The sequence below is a fragment of the Dama dama genome, chromosome X, assembly GCF_033118175.1.
Source record: "Dama dama isolate Ldn47 chromosome X, ASM3311817v1, whole genome shotgun sequence".
In the NCBI taxonomy this organism is placed as follows: domain Eukaryota; kingdom Metazoa; phylum Chordata; class Mammalia; order Artiodactyla; family Cervidae; genus Dama; species Dama dama.
Genome location: NC_083714.1, coordinates 32321418 through 32345021, shown reverse-complemented (window position 1 = coordinate 32345021; position 23604 = coordinate 32321418). Strand labels below are relative to the sequence as shown.

Genomic DNA, 23604 nt, shown 5'->3' with positions numbered 1-23604 from the left:
CTGTTGCCTACTGTGTGGTTTGAGAAGGCCTTCTAATTCTGTCTCCACCTGGCCTTGTTTCTTATCCCTTCTCAACATAAACTCTATATTTGCTCCTTCTGGTTTTTGCCTTCACTGTTTTTGCTTTACTGCTCCAGCCTAGAATATTCTTCCTCTCTTTTCCATCTCCCCAGATCTTTAGAATTCTTAGAGTACAGCTCAGAATTCCACAACTAGGTTGTGAGCTCCTTGTAGGCAAGGACCATGTTGGCTACTTTTTATATTCTAGTGAACACCTGTCTTAGTGCTATGGATAAAATAGACATTTAGTCAGTACTTACTAATTTGATTGTCTCATACTGATGATTACAAATGAATCTGTTTTTTCAGTATTTCTTTAAGATGTTTTCTTTTGGCCACACTATGCATGTGGGATCTTAGTTCCCTGACCGGGGATCAAACTTGTGCCCTCTGCATTGGAAGCACAGAGTTTTAACCACTGGACCATCAGGGAAGTCCTTCAGTATTTCTTTTTAATGCCCAGTTAGTAGGTTTCATATTTAAACAACTACTGGATACAATAGTTTTTTAAAACATTTAAATTACAATCCTGTGGTTGAAACGCTATGAAATATCTATAATGATTAGAGAGATATACCCTAATATGCATTTATAATTACATCACAGTAAAACCGTGACTATTTGATACCCCTGGAGGATGAGTCATTTATGATGTGCATTCCAAACAGTGGAAGGCTTACCATCAATCCTGTTCTTGCCGTATTTAATGGAATGCTATAAATAATGTACTATATATGTTATATACCTGCCCTCCTAAATCAATGTGCTGCATTGTCACTGCAGATGCACTTAAAAATAATGTGAGGCTTTGCGCTGAGTAACTTAGTTTATCACTCCATACAGTGAATGCTGCTCCATACTGCTGAACTGTACGGGTTGTCTGTGTTCATGGGGCCACACGGAGGCCCCTGGGGCTACAGTTTGGAGATACAGATGACTGGCTGATTGCTTGCTTCCTTGTAGAGCTGAGCTTCTGTCCTCAGTCTTTTGAACTTGAGCTCTCTTCTCAGTTGTCAGTGTATTGCGATTCTCTATACTATGCAGAAATGTATAGTATACACTACACTTTCTGTTGGTCACGGCTGCTGTAGTCTTTTTCCCTTGACTGCAGGCCCCATCGCAGCTGTTTGTGTGCTTTGCTTATCCCTTCCCTCTTATATATATATATATAGTCTCTTTCTTTCTCTCTCTCTCTCTTTTTTTTTGCTTCTTCTTTATCTGTCAGTTCTTTCAGTCTTTGCATTTTATGTGAAGATGGTCTCTCTTTCCATACCCTGGCAGGCAGTAAAAGCACTCCTTTCTTTTTGCACGCTGAACTGATCAGAGCATTGGATGCAATCTTCAGGTGCATTGCCACTTCTATACCCTGGTCTATATTGCCAGGTGAATATGGACTCTTTCCGTATTACCAGACTGTTTGTTTCTGGGCTTGAGATTGTATTGTATAATGTTGGTGTTGGGGATAATGATATTATTACCATGTATTAACGATATCATAGGGATGTTTTTTGTTCCACAGTATGATTAAATCTAGAATATAATGTGGCATTTAGCAATGGGTTTTTAACTATAAAATACCACATGGCACATTTAAGAACAATTTTACTTTGGTAATATCATGGTAGTAGAAATGTGGAGAGGATCGTGTGTCATGGTATGATAATCTACCGTTGAAATAACTCTACATATTGATACAAGTATACCCCTAATTAATTTTTCTCAGCAGTTTACTCATAACACATCTCTCGATCTTTAGGTCCCAAGGAATCCCGATGTCCCAAATCCAGCTGTTGCTCAAAGAGAGGAACAAAAAAAGATTGATGGAGCTGAACCTCTTACACCAGAAGAGACTGAAGAAAAAGAAAAACTTCTCACACAAGTAAAATATTTTAAGTGATTGAAATACTTCTAGTCAACCAGTAGAAGAAAAGAAAATATAGATCACACTTACTTTTTATTGTATGAGCCTGGTACCCTGATCAGACACACCAGCACAGCACAGGGCCTTAGTGTAGACATACATTTAGATTAGCTGTCCCTATTTTTTAATCCCTTACATAAAACAGTTTTGGAAATACTAAAAAATACATAAATGAAAAATATGTGTCAATTATTAGAAATAAGACATGCATTTTATCAATTATACTAAAGTCACTTAACCTGCATATGAATCCTGATAGACAATAATTACTAGCATATTCTTAAAAATTTATTTTATTGATTATGAGCTGTCCTCTGAAATTATACTCTACTAATCTTTTATTTATGGAATGACTTCATAATTCTAAAAATCCTTCATATCCTTTCTTGAAAAGAACTTTAATACAATGGTGAGAAATTTCTGAAACTTTTAAAGATACTCATTGTATAGTTAAAAGTTAATAATTATTAAATATTTAATATTTATATTTAATAACAATTAAATATAAACATTTTCATTTGAACAATATATTAATGCTTTCTGGGCATTGTTGCTTTAATGAGTTTTATGAGTGACATACTTCCAAAACAACCTGTAGAAGATAAAAAGAATTACAATGCAAAGGATACTTGCAAAATAATAAATAAAAATGTGTTCTACCTTAGTATAGAAAATAGCCAGCAAGATTTATTATTCAACAAATTCTTTTGAGCGATATGCAAAGCACAGTGCTAGGAAATTTTCCATATTAATTATTGAAAGTTCATTTTTATATTTATATCTTATTTATTATATAGATCTTTTCTTTGTTATAACATGTAATTTTATTTAGTGAATTTTTACAAATTACATTCATAAGTTTCTGAGCCAAATGCCTGGAAGTCATAAAGTTCAGTTGGAAAATGTAATTGCAGCTGGCTAAATATTAGGACTTACCATAGAATAAAATAAAACATTTAAATATTCATGTTTTATTTTCAAAATTTATTTCCTGAACACAAAAATAAAGTTATGGTCTTAGAATGTTCCTTGGCTTGCAGTATATTGTAAATGTATAACATATTGTGAATATACAGTCTCAACTGAGAAATTGCTTTTGTTTGTAATTAGAAACAGAATCAATTTTTTGCCTCTTTTAGTACTTGAAGTCATCTTTAGTCATTTTTCTTTACTGCCCTAAATAATTAATCTTTCAAAAAATCACAGGAGTACAAAGGAACAAGATGTAGGGTAATTGGAAAACTTTATCAACTAGAGGTTAGGGATGGAGTTTTGCTTTGTTGAGGGTATCACATTTATGTGAGTTGGGACAGGAGGAGTGGAAGACAGAAATTTAGTCTTGTGACTTCAGAGACATGCTAATAAATACCAAAGAGACTGAAAACACTGATTGGTCGAACTGTTCTCTTTTAGGAAAGAAATCAAGTGGGCCCAATAACACCGTTTATAGAAATCCTATTTATGAATATAATTTTGAACAGAAATTATTTATTCATAGTAGTTTGGAATGATGTAAAGAGTTATAAAAATTTTCTTCAGTCTTTTTTTCTTTATGTATTTTTTTGATTTAAAGCATCCACATTTTTTTCTTAATTTACATGGGAACACATCTGTGAAAAAAATGAAGTACTGGAATATCCAGGACTTAAGCATTTATATTAGCATTTCTATTTTATGTATTTGTATTTTAATGTAGTAGGCATCTATAAAATATGGAGTTAAAAACTATATAATATCTTGGAACTATAAATCAGTTTTTAGTACTTACAGGGAAATATATTCTCTTTATGATAGAAAAGCAGTTATTTTTGCAATAACACTAACTCAACTTGATTCCAACATAAAAAAACCTGGGATTTTATAAGGAGAAAAATTTTAAGTCTTTTGACTTCTTTTTAATGTATTGTTGTATAGAGCTAAATAGAACAATATTTGGAGTTGTTAATTTAACCTCTATTGATGATGCTTGCTTTTTTGTTCACAGGGATTCACAAATTGGACTAAGCGAGATTTCAATCAGTTCATTAAAGCTAATGAGAAATATGGAAGAGATGACATTGATAATATAGCTCGAGAAGTGGAGGGCAAATCCCCTGAGGAGGTCATGGAGTATTCAGGTTTGTATATATAACTTCAAAAATGGTGTTTTACTTGTAACCTTATGCATTTCTTTGAGTCAGTTTAATTATACCTTTGTTCAGAGACCTTTAGACTTTTATGAATAAACTGTAGGTGAAAGTATAAAATATAATTGCATTTCTATGAAAAGATTATAAGACTTACAAAAACAAATTGCTGTTGTCCCTTCTAGTTAGCTAATAGAGCCAAGTATAGCACCGATAAAACAAGGGTTCTGGGCAAGTCAAGTCTAAGACTTCGGTTTCAGTGGATGGAATTAGTGTTTTTCTAGGTTGTCCTTGAAGTAGAGAATTCCTATCAGGTTCTTTTAGATCCTCAGACACTCTCAGGGTTCCAGTTTGCTCCAGGGAGGTTATGTGAATTGCATTAACTCCAGGCAAGCTGGAGTAGATCTGAAAAGACTGCTTGAATAAATTTGTTGACAGGTCCTGGAATCAACTCCCTCTCTTACTCAGCTGTGTCTTTGGTCTTGACCAGAACTAAATTATGTGCCAAAGCATATGGAGTAGATACTGATTTCCATGTCACAGTGCAGCCAACCTCAGGCTTCTGAAAAGAAATCTTACTAAAATAGACAAGTATGTGTAGTAAGTTTTCTTTATGTAGAACATAGGAAGTTTCTAAAGTCCAAATAGGTTGAGTTCTCAAATTTAGCCACTTCACTTTCACTTTTCACTTTCATGCATTGGAGAAGGAAATGGCAACCCACTCTAGTGTTCTTGCCTGGAGAATCCCGGGGACGGAGGAGCCTGGTGGGCTGCCGTCTATGGGGTCGCACGGAGTCGGACATGACTGAAGCGACTTAGCAGCAGCGGCAGCAGCTATATAGAACCTAGGACATTTTTCCCCTTAGAAATGTTACAAAGTAGGTTTAGATTTCTGTGCTAGCCCCTCAAAGCCTACTTAGCCTAACAAGTGAAATTCTATATTTTTGCTGTGAAAAATAGTAGGGAGGAAACATTGAAATGCTAATAAATATGCCAAAGATTAATACAGACTAGGAACAACTTTTAATTAATTTATTTTTTAACTTTTAATTTATTTATAGTGCTAGTGCTTGAATAAGTCTGTGTGTAATTAGGGAGAAGATACTTTATTTTTCTTTTGCAAATGTGAAAGAGCCTTCTGGTGATTGCCAGGGACTTTAGAGGTGGATTATATTGAGTTGTTATTTCGTGTAGTATAACATCAAGTCTATGAATGTTCTTTACTTTGATACCAGCATAACATTACTACTGCTGTTAACATTTGCCGCATAAGTTTAGGGCATTTGGAGACTTAAAAAGGGGTAAAATAGAGAAGAGAGTTAAATTTTAGCCACAAGAGTTGAATGAAAATAGTGTAAAAAGATATGTGCTGAGAAATTTTCTGAAGTAGAATTTTCTTCAAAAGATAGGAAGAGGAATAAGCATCAATGTGTATGAAGTTGTAAGAAAAAAAAGTTGATTAAAGAAGATATTATGTCAGATATTCCTTCAAATTGACACCAGGCCAGGTAGGATGACTAACTCAGGACAGCTTAATTGGGGCTGTGCTAGAGGATATAATGTTCAAATAAAAACATAGCTTAAATCAATATCTGTAGTATCTTTTGAAATTCTAGTCATCTGAGATGGATAATTAAAAACTTCATAATAGGGACTTCCCTGGTGGTCCAGTGGCTAGGAGTCCACTCTCCCAATGCAGGGGGCCTGGGTTCAATCCCTGGTCAGGGAACTAGATCCCGCATGCTGTAACTAAGATAGAATATCCCACTTACCATGACTAAGACCTAGTGCAGCCAAATAAATAAAAAAATAAATAAATAAAGTAGAAAAAAAGTTTCATAATATTTCATGAAAGGAAAATTGCTAACCTAAAATCTTCTTGTTGAGGTCTTACTTTTAAATGAAAAGAGGTATTTAATATCCCTCATTTATTACACCTTAAGAGTATTTAATAATTGAACATATATACACACACACACACACACACACACACACACACGTGAAAGTGAAAGTGAAGTTACTCAGTCATGTCCAACTCTTTGCGGCCCCATAGACTGTAGCCTATCAGGCTCCTCCATCCATGGGATTTTCCAGGCAAGAGTACTGGAGTGGGCTGCCATTTCCTTCTCCAGGGGATCTTCCCAACCCAGGGACCGAACTTGGGTCTCCTGCATCGCAGACAGACACTTTACTGTCTCAGCCACCAGGGAACCCTGTGTATATGCATATATACGTGTGTGTGTGTGTGTGTGTGTGTATACTGATGAATCTGAATCTTAAGTATAAACAGTATAAGTTCACTGTATCATTTCCTGCTAAGTCTTCATTCTATAGTTCCTTGGATTCATTTATGTAAGATGACAGAAATGTGAAATAATAACTCTTGTTTTTTCCAGCTGTGTTTTGGGAGCGTTGCAATGAATTACAGGACATTGAGAAAATTATGGCTCAAATTGAACGTGGAGAAGCAAGAATTCAACGAAGGATTAGTATCAAGAAAGCCCTGGATGCTAAAGTACTATATTTCCTAATTGTCAAATTACCAATAGATTGTTTCACTTGATGATTAAATGGTGGTTGGCTTTGACTTATTATTACTGCACATTTAGTTAGAAGCACTATTTTGTTTAAATCTATAGATTGCAAGATACAAGGCTCCATTTCATCAGTTACGTATTCAGTATGGAACTAGCAAAGGAAAGAACTATACTGAGGAAGAAGATAGATTCCTGATATGTATGTTACACAAAATGGGCTTTGATAGAGAAAACGTGTATGAAGAATTGAGACAGTGTGTTCGGAATGCTCCTCAGTTTAGATTTGACTGGTTTATCAAGTCTAGAACTGCCATGGTATGTATTCCTTTCTTGCTTATTTCCTCCTACTTTTTATTTTGAAAAATTTCAAACGTCACATATCCTTCACTTAGATTCTGTAATTGTTGACATTTGCCACATTGGCTTTCTCTTCTTAATAGTATATGCATTATGTGTATATAGATGTATATGTGTGTGTGTGTGTATATACTTATGTACATAGAATCTGTCTATACAAATAGAATCTATATATTATACTCAGGAATTCAGAAACACAGCTATGTTCAGAAATCTAGATCTGTATTTTCTATTTATTAATATACAGATCTATGTTTCTGAACCATTTGAAAGTAGGTCACAGACATCACGTGTTCACCTCTAAATACTTCAGCATTTATCTCCTAAAAATAAGTGTTTATCTCCTAAATAAAAATATTTTCCTCCATGACCACAATACCATCATCCTACCTGAAAATGTTAACATTGATTCAGTAGTATCATCTAGTATACAGTCCATGTACAAAATTTTCCACTTGTCCCCAAAGTATCTCTCATAGCTGTTGTTTTAAATTGATGAGTCAGTCACAGTTCACATAGCGCATTTGGTTGAGTCTCTTTAGTCTCTTCAATCTACAACTTTTGTTTTTCACAACAGTGACTTTTGTAAGGTACCCAGGCTCATTTTGTAGAATGCCCAATATGTATCTCATTGTTTGCTCACAGTTAGATTTAGGTTAAGCATTTTTGGCAACAGCCTGCCTAAGTGATGCGTATTGCATCACATCAGGAGGCTCATTATGTCAGGTTGTCACACTCTTGGTGATGGTGAGTTTGATTACAGGGTTAATATGGTGGCCATCAGAGCTCTCCACTGTAAAGGTAGTTTCCCCTTTGTAATGAGGCAGGTGATATTTGAGACTCTGTGAATAACTTAAGAATTTATTTTTAATGAGAAGGAATTGTTGCCTGAGTTTTTGTAAGAATATCATGAGACTGAATAATTAAGAAGAGATTTTATTTTAGCTTGATGAAATTTCCTGTTACTTTCTGACATGAATTGTGTTTCTATTAAATCTTAATGCCACTTAGCAGTGTTCTTGCTGGTATGGAAGTAAATGCTGGTATGGAAAGAGTCATGTTCGACTCTTTGTGACCCAACCCCATGGACTATACAGTCCATGGAATTCTCCAGGCCAGAATACTGGAGTGGGTAGCCTATCCCTTCTCCAGCAGATCTTCCTGACCCAGGAATCGAACTGGGGTCTCCCGTATTGCAGGTGGATTCTTTCCCAACTGAGCCATCAGGGAAGCCGGAAATAAATGCAACATGTTTTTAATGTTGGCAGTGTCAGTCTTTTGTTAGTTGAGGTAATTAAGACAAAAATAGATTCATATAGCCTAAAAGAGTTGGACACGACTGAGCTGAGTGACTGAACAACAACAATGAAACATTAAAAGTAGCCAGAAACCAACAATCCAAACAATGGACATTTTTCTTTAGTTTCTATCATAAATGTTTTCTTGGCCAAAAGTTCATAGAGATGTGAAGCAATGCTTGATATTTTGTCTGACCCATTTTATATTCTCAGTTCAAATTGAATAAAAAGAAAAGTCTGAATTGCTATATTGAAGGTGCTAATTTTGGTGGATGCTTTATAAATCAGATATTTTGTGTTAAAACTTTAACACAAATTTAGAGTGTTCCTGGATTGTTATTAGACTGTGTCTATCAGGTTTGTGGAATACATAGTACTGAGAGAGGTATAGCAAATACTTTGGATCAAGCCAGAATACAAAAGGAACTAGAGAAATTGTAATGATGATTGAATCTCCCTTGCTACATGACAGTAATAGGGATGAATGTAAAGTGCTGTACTTGTATAAAAGAATAGGAAGAGGTATAAATGTTAATAATACACAGTAGAAAGAACTGAGGAAAGAATAAAAAAGATGAGGATTAATCTGTAGCATGAAGGACTGATGGAGGGAAGAGTTGTTTGACAGGTTCTTTGGATTGTTGAAATAGACTATTGAAGAACAGTGTAGAATAGCTTTTCTATTAGCTTTGAAAATTAAATTCTATTTTGACTGTCTGAAGACTTTGGCAGTAAGCTTGTTGGCCTTTTAAGGTGCCTTCTAGCTTGGTGCATCTATGACCATGTTTAGCAGAGAACTCCTTTCAGAAGCCAGGCATTAAAAATTTTTAGCCATTTGGGATTTTATGCATATGGTGATCTAATTTACAGCAGCATTAACAGCTTGTAAAAGACAAATACCCACCTGCATTTGTTGATGAATTATCTTTTAGATCATACATGCCCTTTTATGTGATGGAACATTTGCAGAGTTTTGTGTATTATTTCAGTGGTATTTTACTACTTTTTAAAGGTTGAGTTTAATGCTGTTTTCAGTTTCTGAAAACATTAAGCTAAAGCAGTAGGGTGAAACAGATTCAGAAGTGCAGGGAAAATCTTATATTATTTGTAATATGAACATGACTGTAGAACTATGTAACCTTATTTCATTTTCCAGGAAAAAACCAAGTGTATTGTTAACAACCACTAGATGTCTCTGAACTCCCTTGTAAAAAATCTTTTCCTCCATCTTTCTACAAAACATTTACATCTTTCTTTACCAAGAGGTTTAAATCTCTAATGTATGTTTTTCAAAGAGTAGATATTAACTACATACGTGACTGAAAAATGAAACTTTTATTTTGTCTGTTAAAAACAAAGACAGTTCTGTCCTTAATTATGTTCTGGAAGGTGGAATTTATGACTTCTAAAGAATCTTTAAAAACATATAGTAGCTTATTTCATAGTAAATATTTTAATCCAGAGTTTTTGTTAAATTTTCCACCATATCATTTCCTTCCTAGTTAATAGGTAATTTTTATGTATGTTTCTGGATTTAGACTATTCAGACCATCTTTTTAGAATATTTCATGATAATATAAATCATTAGGGAATTAAAAAATGGATTACTGTTATTTCTAGATGATCTCTTTTTGCCTCATTTTAAATGATTGGTCTTGTATAGTGGATCATTCACAATCTAGGAAGTGAAACTTCCCTCTTGAAGGAGGCAGTTGGATTTCCAAAATTAAAATAATTTACGGGAGGTGGGAGCGGGGATCGGGATGGGGAATACGTGTAAATCCATGGCTGATTCATATCAATGTATGACAAAACCCCCCCCCAAAAAAATAAAATAAAATAAAATAATTTACTTCATTGAAAAACCCCAAAATACAGAGGATATAACTTGATTCATTATGTGAGTGTGTCACTGTGTTCAAATTAACATTTTATTAATGATTAAACCTTAAACTTAGCTTACTAAAGAAGCTATCTTTAAAAACAATCTTGCTTAAAGATTACTTTCCCAGAGACACCAATAAATAGTGTGAAATACTTAGAAAAAAATAGAAACTTTGGTAGTTATATTTTATTCAGAGATCTCAAACTACTGAATTCATGGCTTCTGACTTAACTAACAGTCTTAAAATGCTTAAAGGCATGAACCTTCACTTCTGAATATGCCACATTTTGAAAGCCTTCAGCTAAAGGTTGAAAATTTCTTTGAGGCTCTTTTCCGTTTAAAAATGCTGGCTGTACAAAAGAGAAAATGAGTTTTAGTTCCATTTCTCTGTGCTAAAAAAGATTGTGATTTCTTTCTCTGAGAAATTGTGTGGTCTTTAAGTAAGTAATCAGTCTCTATTGAACTACATAAACAAGTAGGAAGGATATGATCAATTTAGATTTTTAAGCTCAGAGCATATGAATTGCCTTAACCATTTTCCTTCTAAGAAAAAAATGTATTATAATGAGGTCTTAGTCTTAGGACATTTAAAACTATCAGAATTAAAAGTATCTTTGCCTATCAGAATTTAAAACTATCAGAATTAAAAGTATCTGATATCTTTATATCAGATATAAAAGTATCAGAAGAAAAGATAATACTTTGTATAGTACCTTTTATACTATAAGGTTGCCAATCCCTTTATCAACAGTGTCTCATTAATTCCTTTTACTGAATGAATTTCAGGGCACTGTCTTCATTCATTTAGTGACAGACTGACATGACTGGGAGATTTGAAAAGAATCTGAGAAGTCTAAAAGATCTAGCACATTAGTCAGTTTACTGGAAAGGACATATTGAAAGTATCCAGAGTTTAATTAGTAAGTCCTTGCTCCTGCTTAGGTTCTTTGAAGTACTCAAAGGATAAAAAGCAGAATTTGGCTGTCTGAAATAAAGAACATTTCTTGATATAGTGACTATGCTTCCTTGGCAAGGTTGCTCTGACTTTTCATTTTAGCCAAAAAATATTCTTAATTTTTAGACTCTAGGGAGTTTTTTCTTTCCTCTGCTAGACTCTCAAGAAGCTCCGTGTGCATATCCTGTGGCCATGGACCTTAGAGTTGAATGAAAGTATTAATAATTAGTGATTACAATTGCCTTGCCTTTTGTGGTAGTTCAAATGAATTTTTAAGGTAGTGTTTCAGAGAATCACACGCTGTTGTACAATGTAATAAAAATTTCATGTTATTGCTGTTTGTTTTCAAATCACAGTTTTATTATTAATGAAAGTGTTCCTTATTTAAAATTAAGAACATGACATTCCTCATTAGAGTTGTAGGAGAAAAATACTTTTTAGAAAATATTGCTATAGCTTTTTATGAGCTTGCTTCCCTTTGTGTAGGTTTATCTGTGATAGTAAACATTAACTAAGTTATTAGTTCAGCACAGGATATTTGATAAATTATCTGTCCAGTCAGAGAAGAATTTTCTTTATATATACTTTAGAAAAACAGAAGTCAAGTTAAAAAATTTCCAAGCTATTCTGTAGTCACAATGATACTTTTGTTTGTTGCTTATGCAGTATAGCCTAGGAAATTTTATAAGGAAGGCCACTCATGATTTTTCATTTTATGTACTAGTACTTAATTGTGTGATAACAGCTAATATTGGTATCTTAGAGCATTGCTTTCTTTTTTTTTTTTAGTATCCTTTTATTATTATTTTTTTAAACACAAATGCCTACACAACTTTGACTTACAAGGCAGTTCTATATATAAATTGTTAGTGACCTTGATATTATAAACTACGTACAATTAAATGTGGTTCCAGGGTACATAATTATGCTTCTCATACCAGAGGACAATTCTGGTTGAGATTAAAAAGAAAGTGTGATACGAACATGTCCACTCATACGTAACAGAATGGGAAGTCTCCCTCAGTTTATGCAGATGACTTCTACTCGTTACTGCACAGTGCGAATTTGTAGGGGAAAAAATAATACACTAACCCTTGGGTCCCATATAGGCAAATTAAGATTGCATTCTTCAGGCAGTTTCAATAGGACTGGATTTGGCCATTCCCATTTAGAAAATATCAAGAAAAATTTATGTACAAGAGTTGATGCTATTGCATTTGGATAAAGCTGGCAAGTTCTTGCTACTAGCATAGCCCAGGAAACACCACCGAGGAAACCTAATATATTGGAATAGATGTGGCGTTTGGCCCATAGTTTGATAGCTCTCAGGGTTAACCTGAAGTTGTCAATGTTTGGTACTAGATATAAAATTTCATCGGTTACCCTGCAACCATTAAGACTTCTTATACATTTTATATTTAAATTTTTAAGCAGACTGTCATCTCTTAAGTCCAAGTCTTCTGGAATAGTCTGCAGTGCTAATCTTGCAAACAAAATATCAATCTCTATCCCATCAAAACACAGTTTGATAACTGGTACAAATGCCTCTTCAACAGCTCTTAAATCTTTTACTTCTTCCTGTAATTTCAACTTATCATAGAACGAGGTGAAAAAATCACTTCGATCAACATGTCTTGGTGCAACACACAGTGCATCAGTATCAGCACCTTTTGTATGTACTCCTAATCTATGAGATCCAAATGTAAACATTTTCCCACCAACATTTTCAATTACAGATGGTGGAAGGTTCTTGCTTTCACTGATTTCTTGTATCCACTCTTTTACCAGGTTATTTAATTTTCCCAAAATTAAAATCCTGCACTGCAGTTCCTCTTCCTCTTCAAAAACCCCAAAGGGCTTCAGAGTCTCAACTAGCTTCTGTGTGAGTAGGCAGTCAGTCTCCTTGGGGGCTGCTAAGCTGATGGGAGAAGTAATGCCATAGTGCTTCTGTGGCGGCTGTTTGCTGTGATCCCTGTGTTGTGACTGGAAATGGCATCGTCTCCTGCACCGGCACCGCCCAGTCACTACCCCCCAACCCCGCAACCGCCACCGCTGCCGCCCTGGGCATGATCCAGAGCATTAATTTCTTAATGAAATGTGAGGATATAAATTAATACATTATTCAAAAAATTGGTAAAATAGAAAATTATTGATGAGTTCTTGACTCTAGAATTGTTAAAATGTGTTTATGCTTATAGCTATGTATTATTTCCCCATGTGCTTGAAAGACTAAAATGTCCTCTTCAGCCTTAATTTTCAAAAAGATCCTATATAGAAGTGTGTACAGAAGGAGTTGTTCTTAACTTTGCCTTAAGGGTTAGGTCAGAGGAATGGTTTCACAGAAGAGGTCCTTCTTGGAAATGAGCCTTGAAAGACCAGGAAGGAATTGGCCCTGGGACTATGAAAATGGCATGTGCAAAGGTAGAAACAAGCACAGCATATTCACAAACTGCAAGTAGGTTGGTGTACTGGGGTGTGAGTAGGAAAGTCCCGGAAGATGAGGAAAGAGCTGGCAGCCGAATGACCAGGGGCCCTGTTGAACTGCGATCACTGCTCCATAGGAAATGGGGAGTCATTGAAAGATTTTAAGAGGGCGGTGACATGGTCAGATTTACTGTATAGAAATACTGCTCTGTGGAAATGGGCAAACATCTACCTCAACTCCCATATAGGCTGATAATTCCCAAATTTCTATCTCTGTCTCTTCTCTGTTCCTCCTCTTCCCGCCCCCCCACCCCGCCCCCCGGCCTTGGCTAATATATCACCATCTGCCCCAGAGTCATTTTTTTACTACTGCTGTCTTAACCTTCAAGAGCAAATGGTTACATCTAAAGGTACTAGCATAACACCTTGCACAAAGTGGGCATTCAGTGAATGAATGAGCATGGAACTTTGGTTCTGCGGTTGGCTTCTGTCTCATAGACCCTATCATTGGGTCACATTTGGATAGAATGTGAAGAAATGTAGCAATGGGTTTGAGTTCTTTTTTCCTCTTCCTTTCTTTTCTTTTCATCTACCTTTCTCTAATGATGGACTTTAGTTGGCTATAATCCCTGCAGCTTCGGTTTGAATAGCCAGTTGTAAACATCATGTTTTATTAGTAACTGTAGTGTTTGATTTAAGACCGAATTGTTCTAACAATCTGAAATATGATACATGCACTAACAGGAGTTTGTTTTACGTACTTATGTGCTATCCTGGCAACCCACTTCAGTATTCTCGCCTGGGAAACCCCATGGGCAGAGGAGTCTGGTGGGCTACAGTCCATGGGGTTGGAAACAGGTAGCGACTAAATAGCAGCATCAGCTAGCCTGTGAGGAAGTGACATGACATTTTACAAATAACGATGTTTAAGTAGCAGCAATTAGGTAAAACTGTCATAACATTTGATACTTGCTTAAGAAATATAAGATATTTTTATATTATTATTATTAGAATATATAACTCCCATCTAATGGCCAGTGTGCTTGGGCCTTGAGATTCTAGCATGGAATGCCGTTGCTTTTTGTTAGTATGAGAGGGGTTACCAGGTGACAAAGAACCTGGGAAATATATGACAGAAGATATAGTTGAAGATGTTGATTCTGAAGGTAAAGTACAGGGAGTTTACAAAACAGCAAAGGAGAAAAAACCTCCCAGTTTCGTTTTACTAAGAACTATAGAAGAAAATTCTGACTTCATAGAACTACCTACAAATTTTGAGGCACCAGTGTGGAGTGCAATTATTTATTTTTTTTTGCTCCTGCTCATTCACCTGCTTTTGACTTTGAACCAATAGCGGGCACCGACCTTCTGTCATTCAGACTTAGGCAGGCTTAGTGTCTAGGATTTTAGTACATAGGAAATGTAATGTGGAGTCTCTTTAATCTCTTTCAATAAGTCACTTCAAGTCTACTGATGCTTTCTGTGCCTTTTGAATTGATGCTTTGAAGCTGAGTATTGGGGCAAAGGATGTTTGAACTTGGTGCCTGGCGTGATTGATATTCACCACACAGTACAGGGCAGCGCCACTTACTGCAGACATCCCATCATTTATTAAATAAAGGTAGAGAGCCATGTCCTAGTACTCAAAAGTTGGGACTTGGGTGACTTTGCATTGAACAGAATCATAAACCATTAAAAAGACATGGAAAACCAAGGCAGACAGTTTGCTTAAAGTCAGTCTAAAGTCTAGTTTAAACCAGGGTTTGGCAAACTACAGCCCTTTACCTATTTTTGTACAGCCTGCAAGCCAAGAATGATTTTTACATTTTCAAATGGTTGAAGGAAAATCAAAAGAAGGCTGTTTCGTGACATGTGAAAATTGTACAAAGTTCAGATTTTAGTGTCTGTACAGTTTTGTTGGAACCCAGCCACACGCCTTCATGCTGCAGTGGCAAAGCCAAGTAGTTGTGACAGAGACCATGTGGTCTGCCGAGCCGACAGAATTTACTGTTTGGTTCTGCGCAGAAAAGATGTGCTGACCCCTGATTTAAAGAATGTGTACGAAAACTGGAAGGAAAGAAATAATATAACCAAGGTAGACATAAGCATTATACAGTCCTTCAGGAAACATGTTAAATGAAGGATGGGTAAAGGGGGAGTCTGTTGAGCCTAAAGGAGAGATGTTTGGCAGGTCTGGTGGTGATTGTGGTGATTGTGATGGAGGCATGAGAGCTGCCTTGTAATATTTGAAAGATTGTCATACAGAAGAGGGGATCAGCTTGTTCAATCTGACTACAAAGGTTAGACCTAGAACCAATTGTTGGAAATGATAAGGTAGCACATGGTAACTTTGCATAAGGGAATATTTTAAACTTACTCAGAGGTGGGCTAGGCAATCTTGTGAGGTAATGAGTACCCCATCATTGGAAGAATTCAGACAGGCTGGACAGATAATTAGCAAGGACTTCGTAGAAGAAATTCAGCATCAACTTGAGTGATTTTTAAAGGTCCTTTTCAATCTTGAGAGTCTGTAATTTTATGAGTCCCCCTATTGAGACTCTGTATCAGGGGAAGATTTCGGAGTACATAATATACCTTTGATTACATGACTCCTCCTGCTTAAAAATCATCAGTGAGATCCTTCTGTCAACTGAATTAAGTAAAATTGCTTAGTTCTTTGTTTTTAGCTCCTAGGTTCTTTGTATTTTGATTCAAACTTAGTCTTCTCCATCACTCTTACCCTGCACAGCATTTCCCAAGTTGGTTTCTACCAAACATTGTTCTAGGATTTGCAAATATACAATATGCAAAACAAGGTTCTGAATCCTGCCCTTGACCCTTGCAATCTACATTAGACTGCTAAGAGCTCTGTGAAGTCCTGCCATGACAAAATTTGTTTAACCTTTTAAAAACCTAGCATTTCCTGAGCATGTGTGAACACAAAGTACTTTTTTCTCCCCTTTGGCCACAGCTATTAACACTGCACAACAGTTTTCCATTTGTCATTTTCCTACTTTGTTCTGTTGTCTTTCTTATTTTTGTATCTCCTGTCTTCCTCTTGTGTGCTGTTTTTCTCCCTTCAATTTCATTCCTAAATCCAGCGTGGGGAAATCGTGAAAGAAAGAGATAATTAGACTACAGAACTGTGGAAACAGTTTGAGACCATGTGAACCACTCCCTGTAACCCCAAGGAAAATAGAAAGATAAAAGGTAAAAGAATCTAGGGGGAACATGTATGTGAAAGAAGAAATTATATAAGATAAAATTGCTTTAGACATCATAAAATTTCTCAGAATCATTTTGTTGTCATTTAGTTATTCAAAAAGTGAATCACTGTTTTATTGGTAATCTGGCCTCTTTATTTGTAATTTCTGCTGTTGGCTAGTGTTCTGTTTATGACACCATCTGCTTAGTTAGGCAGTCTAAGCATGTGAATAAAAGATGGGGTTGGTATCTTTAGAGGAAGTGGCGTTACCTACGCTAGGAAGGTAGCATGCAGACTCACTCATTCCTTGATGCCTTTCTCCAGAGAGTTAGATTATTTTTTTGTCTGTAGTTAGTGACAGGTTAAAAGGAATGAAGGTAAGAACTTATTATACAGTCTATTTATAATCATCTTGAGATAGTCTACTTCCTTGCATATGAAACTGTCTCAAAAGTATTAGTTTTTTCCTGAATCACCCATATGAACCATGAATATGTATCTAAAGATATCTGCAGTCACAGGCAACTATTACTTATTGAGAATAATAATAGCCAGAGGGTATAGCTTAATGATTCAAGAATCAGCTTCACATAAAGACTCTATCTAGTCTCCCTAGAAACCAACAATCAAATCTCATCAGGGTCAACTTAGCCCTTTCTATAATAGATAAATTGAATAACATGCTGTTTAATTTGTATGTGTGGTATTGAATGAAGCTATGAAGAGTGTTTGGTCTGCATATTAAAGATACTGCTATTGTTTTGGTAAGTATGGAAAATTCCAATGTTATTTTTCCTAAATTATTTAACCTTGAGTAATTGAGGATGATTATTTTTAATAGTTAAATAATAATTTATTAATGAAGAATTTTTTTTCTGGCTAGACTGTCTTTGGTTTTCTGCCTTCTTTACAGAATAGAAACTGCTTGGATAGTTGATAATATTTCTCTGTGCCATTTTTCTTGCTTTTATTTGGAAAGATAAAACTGTATTTAAAAAATCTGCCACTTTTAAAAAATGTTAGATTGCAGTGTTCATTACAAAAAATTTAGAAAATACATGCTAGTATAAAGAAGAAAATAAAAGTTCCCATTGGTTCTATATTCAGAAATAGCTTCTGTTAACCACCAGTAACTCTGCACATAGTTCTCTCTCAGCTATTTCTATTGTGTATGTGTGTATGTACTAAGATGTATTTATATGTATATCATAATTTCCAAATTAGCAAAAATTTAGTTCCCAGGATTTCTCTGCGAAAAAGCACACTGCTCTAAATATTGTTTTGTAAATCTTTGTGTACATCTCTTATTTCCTTACGTTAAGCATCTAGAAATGGAATTGTTCATTCAAAAAATATGAAATTTTTAGGATACATCATTGATATTTCCAATTTTCTTTCTAGAAAGATAGTATTTTGGTCTTCTTGGGCTGCCATAACACAGTACCCACATGAGGTGACAATTTCTCATGGCTTTGGCTCCAGGCGGGTTGGTTTCTGGTGAGGCCTTTCTCCCTGGCTTGTAGATGATGTCTTCTTCCTGTGTCCTTACACGGAAGGACTCAACCGTTATGACTTTGGTTAACCTTAATTACTTCCTTTTAAAGGCCTGCTCTCCAAACCCAATCACATTGTGGGGCTGTTAAGGCTTAAACTTATAGATTTGGGGAGGACACAGTTTTTTCACAGTGGCATCCCATCACCAGTGAAGGAGAGCTTCCATTTCACCATCTTATTGCCAACATTGGATGCACATATTATACACACATGAACATGTCTTTGCTAATTTGATAAATATATCATTGTTTTACTTTGCATGTCTTTGAGTGAAAAAAGTTTTTAATATTTGGACACTTAAAATTATTTTTGTTTTCTATTCTTGTACTTTGACCACTTTTTGGTTGAAGTTCTCAATTGTTAATAAATCTACATTTTTATTTGAGCATTTAGCTATTTTATATCTTATCAGATATTTTTGCTTATGCAAAAAGAAACCATTTTAAATGATATTTACCCTTTGATATTAAGCCGTTATTTACCTTTAAAATACAGCAAAGTATACAAGGTTAATATATATGACTGTCCATATTAATGAATCATATATTTAATGCTCACCATGCGTTCATAAAAGCTGTTTATAGTTTGGATGCATTGATTTGCTGGCAGTGAAATATAGGTAGTGGCAAGGTTAATGTGGAATCTTTCCAGCTATTGTTTGCTTTGAATTAACAACTGCAGCAGTATTTCCTCAGAACTTTGATCCCACGAGGTATCCTTTGAGAAGAGATTTCTGCTGATTGAATGGCTTTGGGAATTGCTTGCTTTCTCCATCTCCTACCCTAGTGGTTGACAGTGCTTATTAGAACTTTAAAGGCTCTGAGCAGCCCTGTAGAAAAGAAATCTGACTTTTGTAAGCTGAGTACTTCCAAATCGTACTTTGACAAGAGGACATCCCCTTATTTTTTTAATGTGATTTTTGTTAACTTTTTGTTTTGAAATATTTGCAGATTCACAGGAAGCTGTGAAGGAATGTCCAGGGAGGGCCCATGCACCCTTCACCAAGTTTTCCCAGATGGCAACATCTTCCACAAACACTGGACAGTGTCAAAATCAGAAAATAAACATTAGTACAATCCAAAGAGCTTATTCAGATTTCATTGGTTATAGATGAACTCATATTTGTGTGTGGGTGTGTGTGCACATGTGTATGTGTGTGCTAAGCTGCTTCAGTCATGTCTGACTCTTTGTGACCCCATGGACTGTAGCCCGCCAGGCTCCTCTGTCCATGGGATTCTCCAGGCAAGAATACTAGAGTGGGTTGCCGTGCCCTCCTCACAAGTGTGTAGTTCAATACAATTTGATCACACATAGGTACATGTAACTAGCACCACCAGAAGACTTACTCATGCTGGCTCTTTAAAATCACACCCCCTAACCCCTTTTTTCTAGTCCCTGGCAGCCGTTGACATGTTCTCCATTTCTAAACTTTTGTCATTTAATAATGCTATATAAATGGAACACTGTGCTATGTAACCTTTTGAAATTGGCTTTTTTCACTCAGATAGGGTTCATTTAGGTTTCTGCATATACCAATAGTTCTTTCCTTTTTACTGCTGAGCAGTATTTCATGATATGGATGTACCACAGTTTACTCATTCTCCCACTGAATGATATTTATCCACTTATCATATATTTAGTGGAATATAACCTGTATGAATATTGTTCTGAAGAATACCAACTTAGAAATTCTTTATCACAGAAATGATAGAATCAAATAATTATCACTTTTTGAAGGTTGTACCTGGGTTGCAGAAATTAAAAGTCTTCTTTATTTGATTCAGGAATTCCAGAGACGCTGTAATACTCTGATTTCGTTGATTGAGAAAGAAAATATGGAAATTGAGGAAAGAGAGAGAGCAGAAAAGAAGAAACGGGCAACTAAAACTCCAATGGTAAAATTTTCAGCATTTTCCTAACTTTTAGGTAGATCCCATTTTTTTACATAATTAAAATGCCTCTATTATGTTTAACGCTATAGTGATACCTATTATAAAAACTGGTTTTTATGAAATGCTGATTTGTTTTTGACAGAAAAAGCATTACACTACAACCACGTGTTTCCTATTTGTTTGTAGAGTATATGGTTAGGAACTCCCTAGTAACAGGGCTCAGTATTTTAAAAAAATTTCTCATGACTTTTAAGCAGAAGTATAATGCAAGTAAAATCCTCTGAACTGAGACTGAAGTTGTCATGGGGAGTAGAAGAGGGGTGGGGAGGGGTGGGGCGGGGTGGGGCTAAGGTTGAAACTGGGAGTTCTGATTTGATCAAAGAAGTTTTCTGATCTTTGTGGAACTATGAATACAAATAAGAACTTTGAGGAGACAGCAAAGCTTTACTTGATTTACTTGGTAATAAGTTAACTGTTAATAGTAAGATGATTTTAACTCAGTCAGGTTGCCTTGTATAGTTACAATTTCAAGTACTCTTTAACATATTATTTGAGTGTGGTTAAGTAAACTACCATATTTCATCAAGTCTAAGATGCCTTCCATTGTAAGACAAAGCATTATTTATGTGCTACTAAGAAAAACTGCTGCCAAGTAACTCTGATTTGTCATCAATTATAGGATGCATCCTGATTTCAGAGATGCTAAAGTGGGAAATAAGTGTGCATCATAGAATATATGAAATATGGTATTTTAGCATCTATCATGACATTTCAAAAATAATACACTCATAAATAACATTTTTCCCAGAAAATTTTAAGTATTAAGTAGTTCTTTAAGCATACATTTTTAGTACCATGTGTAAGTAGAAACTTGATGACTATTTTTGATGGGTATTTTATGTCTTTTCTTAAAAAGAAAACATGTTTGGAGGTTATTTTACATTGGGTTATATAGTTTGTTGGGCTATATAGAACATTAACTGTGAGTATAACATTTAAGTGAATATTCATGTTAAAATTTTTTTTTGATGCATTTACATCCTAGATTTAACATTGTTGGGCCATTTAAAAATGTGCATATTGGAGCAGAACATTAAATCTGTTTCCATTTTAGTCACAGAAAAGAAAAGCAGAGTCAGCTACTGAGAGCTCTGGAAAGAAGGATGTCAAGAAGGTGAAATCCTAAAGCCTAGAAATAAAGTTTTAAATGGGAAACTGCTATTTTCTTGTTCCCATCTTCAAATGCTAATTGCCAGTTCCAGTGTATTCATGGTACTCTAAGAAAAATCAATTTGGTTTTGATTTCTTGCATATTTTATATATTTTACAATGCTTTCTACCTGAAATGTGTAGCTTTATATTTTATGCATTCTAGTATTTTTGTGTACTGTATTTTGTGTATTTCATGTCTTCATCTAAATCCTCTCAGTCCTTGTTCTTTTGAAGCTTGTGCTGAGGTTTTAGCTTTTCTATGTTTTATATGCCGCTGCTTTGAAAGAGAACCTAGATTCTATAGCTGTATTATTGTTGTTTCATACTTTAAATTTATATGGCTGTGGAAAAATGAATTAAAATGATTTGAGGAGAAAGACTTTTTCACTTCTTTGTTGCTTTCTTTTCTATTGAGTATGGGCTTGTACGTGTTACTGCATACTGTGATTAGCATAATAATTGTTTCTTTGAGGTCATCTAAATATTTTTTTCCTAAAGGAATAAAGGGTGAGAACAGAAAATTATTAAAAAAACTAATATTTGATACTGTGCTTGCTGTCAGTATGCATTACATTTAAATTATTCTCTAAATATTCAAGTGGGAAAGTATAATAAAGAAATGTCTATAAGAAATTTAATTATTTCCTGTGTTTTGTGCAGTAGAAAATAGTTGTGTTTACTGAATTGTATTGCTCACAACTATGTATTTGGTTGAAAGTTAAAGCTTTGCTTGCTGACTTGTGCCTGATCTTTTGTCACATAGAGCCAGTTCAGGGGAGTCTGGGTATAACACGTAGATCTATTAACAACTCAGTTGTGGGTATGAAATAAGCAGCATGCATGCAGAAGAAAGGGGGAGGTCTTCTATAGGAATGCAAGTATGCTCAGTTAACAAGACAGAGTATCCGAGTTTTTATATACCAGAAGCTTTTATCTTTCCCACACCACAGACCCCACACAGGCCAGTGGGATGTGAGATGGGAGGAGATCTGCTCCACACAGTCGCTCCAGGCTCCAGTCTGACCGAGGCTCCTTTGTTTCATGTTTGCACCATCTAGAACGTGTGGGTTATTGAGCTGCCACCATAGGAGAACAGGACTCTGGAGAATCATGTATAGGCTCTTTATTTCCTCAGTCCAGAAGTGACAGATGTCACACCCATTTATATTTCATCGTCCAAAACTAGTCACATGATCTTGTGTATTTGCCAGAGGACTGGCAAATGTAGGAGAACAAATGGAATGCCTTACAGTACTGCCTCCGCCACAGGGGCTGTCACACGAAACTGTTAGTGTGTGATTAATCAGAGTCAAGGTCAGGTTATGAGGGAACAGGGAAAATGGATCAGAGCCTAGTGTGAAACGCATAGCAGTTAAGTAAAGCTGGGCATGTGGGATGGTGGTGTTTGTTATAAAAACAAGATTTGGACGACTAAAGAGTTGCTCTCTCCCTGACCCAAGATCTTTTGCATTTCCTCTCCAACTCTGTTTAGTGTACCACTGGCAAAGCTTGGTGCAAGTCAGCATCTTTCACATCCTCATTGTCATTGGGGTTCTGCAACATAGGAATAGATCTTCTAGAATGACAATCCATCGTCTGCTGGACTCTTACAAGCCTTTGTTCATTATCCAGATTTCATATTTCTTACTGCCGGGCTCCTGATTGGATTATTTTTACTGTTTCCACTATTAGGAGACTCGTACTCTGTTGGAGGTTGGGATGAAACTGGGTTGCTATTAAGAGATGAGTTTACAATGATGTTAGGTCAAGGGACCCAGAGATATCCAAATCTGTCCTTGGCTTAACCACCCTTTCTGTAAGGTTCACAAAAGAGGCAAAGGTAAGCAGTCATACTTCACCTGCTGGTGCTTTGCTCCAAACTTCAATCCAGAGCTCTTAGATCCAAAATAAAATCTCAAATTTTCCACTCCAATGAAATTAAAAGTTCCAGTCACCTGAGATGGAGAAAATTATACATTAGAGGGTCTTATTAATACCCACAAGTTCCGTGCACTGAAAAATAGCCCTATTAGGGTCTTGGACTCTGATCAATCAATCAGTTCAGCATTTCTTGGGGGAGAAATGAAGGTGGAGGGTGGGAGCAGGTACAATTACTATCTTTGAACTTCTTTCATGGACCTGTAACACTCTCTACTTGTTCTTTCTCTGTTAACCCAA

At 35.5% G+C, this 23604-nt stretch overlaps 1 protein-coding gene and 1 pseudogene across 5 annotated transcripts in view; one reads left to right on the top strand and one right to left on the bottom strand.

Annotated features, from left to right (window-relative positions):
• The window catches only part of SMARCA1 (SWI/SNF related, matrix associated, actin dependent regulator of chromatin, subfamily a, member 1), a 70497-nt gene extending 48692 nt beyond the window's left edge, over positions 1-21805 (top strand). For 2 of the 5 annotated variants that reach the window (XM_061135952.1, XM_061135951.1), the window contains 6 exons: positions 1817-1939; positions 3966-4098; positions 6504-6622; positions 6747-6959; positions 20107-20217; positions 21329-21805. In XM_061135952.1, coding sequence (XP_060991935.1) covers positions 1817-1939; positions 3966-4098; positions 6504-6622; positions 6747-6959; positions 20107-20217; positions 21329-21400 — 771 coding nt within the window. In that variant the 3' untranslated portion in view covers positions 21401-21805. Of the gene's footprint in view, positions 1-1816; positions 1940-3965; positions 4099-6503; positions 6623-6746; positions 6960-20106; positions 20249-21259 lie in introns of all 5 variants that reach the window. The other 3 variants (XM_061135955.1, XM_061135953.1, XM_061135954.1) reach the window with 2 other exon arrangements.
• Positions 12070-13222, bottom strand: LOC133051820 (poly(A) polymerase alpha-like; annotated as a pseudogene).
• Positions 21806-23604: the final 1799 nt, after the last annotated feature.